General features: G+C 31.8%; 1 protein-coding gene across 3 annotated transcripts in view; it reads left to right on the forward strand.

The window, feature by feature from the left end:
* The window catches only part of MICAL-like (protein), a 69,545-nt gene that overhangs the window by 6,985 nt on the left and 55,086 nt on the right, over nucleotides 1-7,474 (forward strand). Inside the window, exon 1 of one of the 3 annotated variants that reach the window (XM_067050881.1) lies at nucleotides 5,622-5,713. The exons of the other annotated variants lie outside the window; for them this stretch is intronic. Within the exon in view, the coding sequence (XP_066906982.1) occupies nucleotides 5,637-5,713 (77 nt within the window). The 5' untranslated portion in view covers nucleotides 5,622-5,636. Of the gene's footprint in view, nucleotides 1-5,621; nucleotides 5,714-7,474 lie in introns of those variants that run through there. 3 annotated transcript variants of the gene reach the window in all.

Genomic DNA, 7,474 nt, shown 5'->3' on the forward strand with positions numbered 1-7,474 from the left:
GTCTGAAAAGAAGATGGCCTCGAGATCTTCTTCTCTAGAAATGTTATTGGAGTTCTATCAGTGGGTAGATTCTCCACATGTTTTTATCATGTTACTATGTTACCTACAGCAAATTTACTTGTTGTATATATGAGTATACAGTTGTAAATATCAATAAATAAATTTTAAAAAAAAATATATGTATAAAATTTGTTAAAGGTTTTTTTTTACTATAATATTGCTCACTCTACTGCATAATGGGTTTTAGATTATTCCTTTTCGCTGACGAAGGTATGACTATATCGCTGCAGCCGACCATGAACAGCTGACACAGCCGGCTCGATATCCGGATCTGCCGTCGCTAATAGCCCGCCTTATCTAGGCAGCCAGTTCTGGCGGGAAATAACAGCGGCTTTTGGCGGCTCAATATTATCAATCAAGCAGACACTGCCGGTTCGATCCCTCCCCCCCACCACCCCTCCCCTATTTCCTTTGTTCGTGTCGAATCATCATTTTATGGCTCGGAAAGTTTATCGCTGTGCTTCCGTTATTGATTCAGCTATTGTGTACATAAAGCGACATTATAGTTTCGTTTTAATAGTATCAGTTCTTATAAGTTACATGTTAAAAAAAAAAAGTCTTGTATCCTTATTAATCTGATATACTTAAATTAATAGACTTTGAAGAAGTAATTCATGATTTTGCTAATAAAAAAAGAAAATATTACTCTTTGGAGCAGAGTGGTTCATTGATAAGGCACTGAGCTACTAACTCGAATCCGTCTGAGACATATAATCATGTATCCTGTTTCTGAAGCCGTGAGTTACCTTCAGGTTCATAGAGTGGTTACCTTAATTAGGGAAAAATCTGGAGGTCGAGTATGATTCTGACCAAATCACCTCCTTATACAACCGTTGATCTAGTACATCATTACAAAGTACTGGACTCCTGCTCTTCAAATGTTTTTTTTTTTTTATTTATTTAATGTAATTTACAACTGTACAAAATAATACAATAAGTAAATTTGTTGTATGTTTCATATGCACTTGAAAATCTTGGGAAGAAACCACCAATTGGTGGTACTTCAAACATTAATTTAAATTAAAAGGTCCCGTGGCCATTTTCTTTTCAGACGCCTCGGAGGATTATCAGGGATTGTTAAGGATGAAAGATTAAGAATTAATGGGTTAGGATGGTTAAGGAGTTTGGAATGAAAAGACCCATATCTGTTTTGGGTCAAATCTGCAACGAATGGGATGTTAAGGTCTTTGTGAATGAGTTTATTTGTAACGTAATAAGGAGCAACAAGGATTTTGGATTGTAAGGATTGGATGCGGGAAGAATTTGATGGTTTGGTGGAGCCCCAGAACTCAATTCCATAGGTCCAAATTGGTCTGATTATCGTAGTGTATACTAATTTTTTGTAGTGAATGGGAAGTTTAGAGCGTTTGTCAAGAAAGTGTTGTAGCAATCGGAATCTACGAGCAGTTTCTTGTCGTTTCAGTCTTGTGTGTGGATTCCAAGTAAGTCTCTTGTCAAGATGGAGTCCTAAGTATCGAATCTGTTCAACAGGTGTTAGTGGCTCTTCAAATGAAACGTTAAAGATTTATTTATTTTATACCTTTTGCAATTTTTTTTTTAATACGTTTATTAACACACGTTTACCTCTGTATTAACTAAAAAATACTTAAATACATAGTAAATGTTATGAGAATAATATGAGTAGTACTCGCTTAGTAAAACAATCATATTTAAATTTACTTAGTAACAACCGTTTGGGTCTGCAATATAATTGGGTGAAGCAGATAGAAAAAAATTAGAAAGCTTCGGAATATTCGACCCGATACTACTTAATGATCCGGTAAGTATCAAAATTATAATGGGGAGATCTTGGATAGATACAGGGAATTTTTCCAGGATAAAGATCTCTTGTTATTACCTGGACCTATAACCCGTTGTACTGCGGGGTCTTCATCAAAACGGATGCTCCTCAAAGCCACCTAAATCTTCCTAAAGGACCATCTTCTTTTCAGATATTTAGTAGGATTATCGGGTAATAATGGAGTGAGTTTGAGTTGGGATCAATCATGATGGAATGATTGGTATCTGGTTCTTACCAGATCGGCTACATATGGAACGTTTAGGTCATTTAGATGACTTTATTTGTAATTATAGAAAGAATATTGGTAATTTACGATTGGATTTATAAATAAGTTTGTCAGGAGGTGCGGTCAGCAAAGAACAACATAAATAAACAAAACCATATTTATTTATTTTATGCCGACGTTTCGACCTGAATTTCAGGTCTTCATCAGGGGCTGTGGCCTGCAACTGGTTTTAGGCCTTATCTTCTACGCCATAGTAAAATAAATATGGTTTTGTTTATTTATGTTGGTCTTTGCTGACCCCACCCCCCGACAAACTAGTGAGCTACACCTCATTGGTTATTTACGCTGGATTTCGGATTATTAGATTAGATTTTTATTCAGGGCGATCAACATCTAGGTTATTACACCCTTTTTACTTTATTTATCTTCTTGTCTTTGACATTTTATAGTTGAATGTAGACTATTACCTTTTTACACTGGTCGGTATTGGTGGATTATATTTTAGCATAAAGTTGAGTTTCTTTCAGAAATTTTATTATTTTGTCTATGGATTCTGCTGGGTCTTTAAGGGCCAATTCTCTTGTACGAGGAATTTTATTATTTTCGAAGGCTTGACGAAATGATGGGCATTCTTCAATTATATGCTTTATCGATGATGGGGACTGACAGGTTTGGCATATAGGTTGGTCCTCTTTTTTGATTAAGTGGAGTTGTGTTAATTTGGAATGTCCTATTCTTACTCTTGCAACAACCACTTCTTCTCTTCTGTTTCCCCTTATGGCACTTGTCCACTTTTGTGTATTTTTTTTACATTTCTTAGTTTAATGGTGAGTGGTACGTCAGCCCACATTGAATCCCACTTTTTTCGGATTATTAAGATTGGATAAGAGAGGAATTCGAAGGTTTAGTGGAGCCCCAAAGCTCAACTCTGTATGTTGAGATAGGCCTTATTATAGTCATATAGATCAGTATTTTGTAATGGATTGGAAGTTTAGACCGTTTGTCTAGTAAGTGTTCTTATAGTTGGAATCAACGAGCAATTCATGTCTTGTATGAGGAATCCAAGTTAATCGTTTGTTGAGATGTAGTCCTAGGTAGCGAATCTGTTCGATAGAGATAACTGGAATATTATCAAAGATCAATTATCAAGTGAGAAAATCATATTTTTACAACGAAGGGTAAAGATGTTTTGTTGGAATTAATTTTAATTCTCCAGTTTTGACACCATTCTTCAAGGATGTTATATGGAATTCAATTAACATTTTTAATTGATAGCACACATTTGTCATCGACACTCGTGGTGAGGACAGTGTTGGAGTGTCAGTTGTTATTTCAAATGTTATAATTAACATAATAATTTATGTTTATAACCCAAAGTTGTTAACTAATTTGAAGGTTCCCCATCGCTAAGCTTATAGTGTTCACTTAGTGACGTGCTCATCTTGTCAATTGCTAGTAATTTATATTTGTCAAAGAGTGATTTATGAATGAGTGTTTCTTCTAATAATTAACAATGAATGAAGTTTTAACTATAACTTTAAATATCTGTCAACCTTGACTGATTACACAATTTTGGGTGCGGCTGTATGCCCTTGGTGTTAGAGTGTATTTACGTAACCTATGTCAGTTATTTTCCTTCTATGTTTATACGCTGCGGCGTTAATCTTCTGAGCGGTTTATGATATTGTAAAGTAAATTACCGCTTTTAGGTTTATTGATAATACATTTCGTACATCTAAAACGAGAATAAGAAACAAAATTTAAAAAAAATTACTGAAACAGTTAAAGCTATTATACACCAACGTTTTGTCACACATTGTAGAGGTTCATCAGGGCTAAGTGAACCAAGATGCAAAAATGTAGTGCGGTAAGTGCAGATAACGCGACCTACATATGTATGACCAAAGTAAAACGTAGATTAATATATATAATCTACGTATGCTCCGTACAGTTCCAGATATTCAAAACCGTTGTTAGAACAAACCATATAGTACAAGAGCTCATGAGGAGAAAAAAAGGCATTTATTTGACCCCAATTTCTAATTACTTAAAAAATTTATTTTTCATTCGAAGCTCTTAAAAACTACCAACAACAATAAAAAATCTAAAAGAACATTATTTAAAGAAGAATAAATTTGCTGAAATATCAGCCCTAATAGAGCTATTTACGTCTAATAGTTCTCGAGATATAGCTTTTTAAAAAGCAACACTTCATAAAAAAAAGTACTTAAAGATTAGTAGTTAGTAATTTGTGACGTATAGAGATCTATTAGCATTCAAATTAAAGCTAGTTTAATTTACTATAAAGTAATTTATAACCTTTACCTTCGTAGGAATAGTATTTTTCATGATATTTGCTAAAAAAATTGATTTATAGATGTTCGGAAAAATTTTCATTTGCTAAATTTATATTCGTATGCGAATATCATAAAAACTACTATCCCTACGAAGATAAGTGTAATAAACTACTTTATAGTAAGTTAAATTTGCTTTATTTTGATTGTTGGCTAGACATATGTGCGTGTTATAGATCTAGAGATATATTTTTCAAAAATCAAACGTTTTATATGAACAACTAAAAATTAACAGTTTGTGAATTTATTTTGTCAAATATCGTAAAAACTACTACTCCTAAAAAGATAGACATTATAAACTATTTTATAGTAAAATTAACTAGCTTTAATTTGAGTGCTAATAGATATTACATACATAGTTCAGAGATATTGATTTCTCAAAATAAATTAATTAATTACTAATCTTTCAGTACATTTTTAAGAAATGTTGCTATTTAAAAAGTTATATCTCGTGAACTATTTAACGTAAATAGCTCTATTAGGGTTCATATTTCAGAAAATTTACTCTTCTTTAAATAATGTTCTATTAGATTTTTTAGTGTTGTTTGTAGTTTTTAAGATATAGAGCTCCGAATCAAAAATTAATTTTTTTTAAGCTTTTGAAACAGCCACCATTTTTTATTCCCCCTACCTATACTTGGCAGACTCATCAGTTTTAACTAGTAATTATACATAGTTTTCATTAAAGTAATCAAAAATTGGGTTCCAATAACTGACTTTTTTTCTTCCCAGCTCTTATACTACATACATTACTTACTTTTCTTAGTTTATGTAACTTTATACCTACTTTTTTAATTTTGTTATTTCATTTACATATTTAATTAATTTATTAAAATATTTGTATATATCTTTTTAAAGCTGATTTTCATATTTTTATTGTATCCTCCTTTTATTTTTAATTTTAATATTACTATATAATTATATATAGTTTCGATATTGTTATAATATTACACTATGCATTTTCTTCGATACTGTTTTTTTTTTTTTTTTTTATTCTGTATTTCCCTTTAATTATCATGGTTGCCGAATTTTTTTTGTTTTTAACCCGGATGAAGGCCTGAAATTCTGGCCGAAACGTTAACATTAATAAATAATTTAGCTTGTTTGTGTTCATCGTTCCTTCAAACATCTTCTCCTCATATATAATCCTACTATTAACTCAGCATTAAAAATAGAAGAACCTCTCTTCCCCACCATGCCTTGCTTTGCATACAATTCTATGAGCGATTCTCCCTCCTACGTGTCATTCAGTCACTCGACTGTCGACAAAGTGTAAGTATCCTCTTTATTTTTCAGAAATGTTTAGTGGCCGTTTAGAAAATTGATTTAGTACATTTTTGGGCGAATGGAGGAAGAAACTCTGAAGGTCTTAAGTTTTAAAAATTCTAATTAATTGTTTTGATTTATTAGACAAGGCATTAATATGGCTGATGTAGCTTAAGCATTAAGAAATAACAATATGACATATAAATTTAAATTATATAAATAAAAAATTAAGAATTATTATAATAAAAATTGTGCCATTAAAAAAATATCATTTTATTTTTCTGTCCATTATTATTTTTTTTTTTTTAGCATTGTCCTTCATAGTTTATTAATGATAAATAACATGCTTTTTACGCTTCATGGTTATTAAGTTTTATGATGTTTAATCAAAGGTTTTATAATTGTAATAAACATTCATAATCGTTAATGGGAGTAGTTTTGCTTAGGAAAATTATTCATGAAACAAAAATGTGAAAAATCGATTCTATAAAGAGGCACTTTTCGCAAGTCGATAAAACTAAAGAACACATAATCGATAGAATTTTAAAATATGCAATCTTAAACTAATTAATAAGACTACAAGAAAAAAACACAAATTTTTATCTATTTGCAGTACTAGAACAAGGGTAACTGAACAAAACGTGTGAATACAACATAAGTTTGATTTGTGCCCAAAAATCGACATTCGGGCACAGATTCTAGCCAACTTGTATCAGTCAAATAACTCAAATACTTGCTTGCGCATGCGTGAATTTTCTAGTTTGGCAAACGTGTAGAAGTGCCTTAAAAGTACGGCAATGTTACCTAAACAGTTAATGTCGCCCGTTCACGCATAGCAGTGGCAAAGTCAGTTAAATTAAAAATTCTCTGCAAGGTAGCGTTTCTCGTAAATATATTCAAAAGGGATTGTATTCAGTTGAGGTAATTTGAATAAAGCTGTTATAAATTCCAGAAGGATGATATTGTGATGACCCGTTGGTCTATTCTATTCTAGCGGTTCATACTCTCAAGAACGTTTTACATTCAATTGTGGGAAAACCCTGTGCGATAAAGTTCATTGTTCACTTTGAAGAGCAGTTTACTCTTTATACCGTTCATTCATCTGCCTTTTTCTTTCTCTTTATTATACTTTCCTATTTTATTATATTTATTTTTTTTAAATATACCCATTCAAGAGGCACTATCCTAGGAAAAAACATCTATCTCTATTCGGTTTTGCTGTTTTAAATTGTTGATGTGAGATGTGCGTTGAATCGTTATTTATTTCTTCTATAAGTCTCCTTTTTGATCGCATGTGTCACTTCGAACATTATTAAAACATTTTTGTTATGCATGCCAGATATAGCTCCTTTGAAAAGTTACTTATGAAATAAAACCAGTTTCTTAGGCCAATTGAGGAGCGGGTTAGTTCAGTAAGGCACTGTTATTTACTATTTTAGGGGTATTCATGATCTTTAGTTTAACATGTTAAAGCTTGTTCAATGGAAAAACTCATTTAACATACATGGTTGAGTGTCTGTTAAATGGAGAATGACGTCAAGCAACAGACCAGCTGAGCTCGTCACCGTTTTGTTTGTTTTTGTTTGTTTTTTTTGTTGTTTTTTTTATTTATTTATTGATATTTACAACTGTATAAAAAATACAACAAGTAAATTTGATCATAATGACATAATGATATGATACAGGATGTAGAGAAATACCCAGTAGTAGAACTCTAAAAACATTTTACCATATAAGGTCACGAGGCCATCTTCTTTTCAGGCGCCT

This window comes from Halyomorpha halys, unplaced genomic scaffold (genome assembly GCF_000696795.3).
Source record: "Halyomorpha halys isolate HHAL.00 unplaced genomic scaffold, Hhal_1.1 Scaffold160.1, whole genome shotgun sequence".
NCBI lineage: Eukaryota > Metazoa > Arthropoda > Insecta > Hemiptera > Pentatomidae > Halyomorpha > Halyomorpha halys.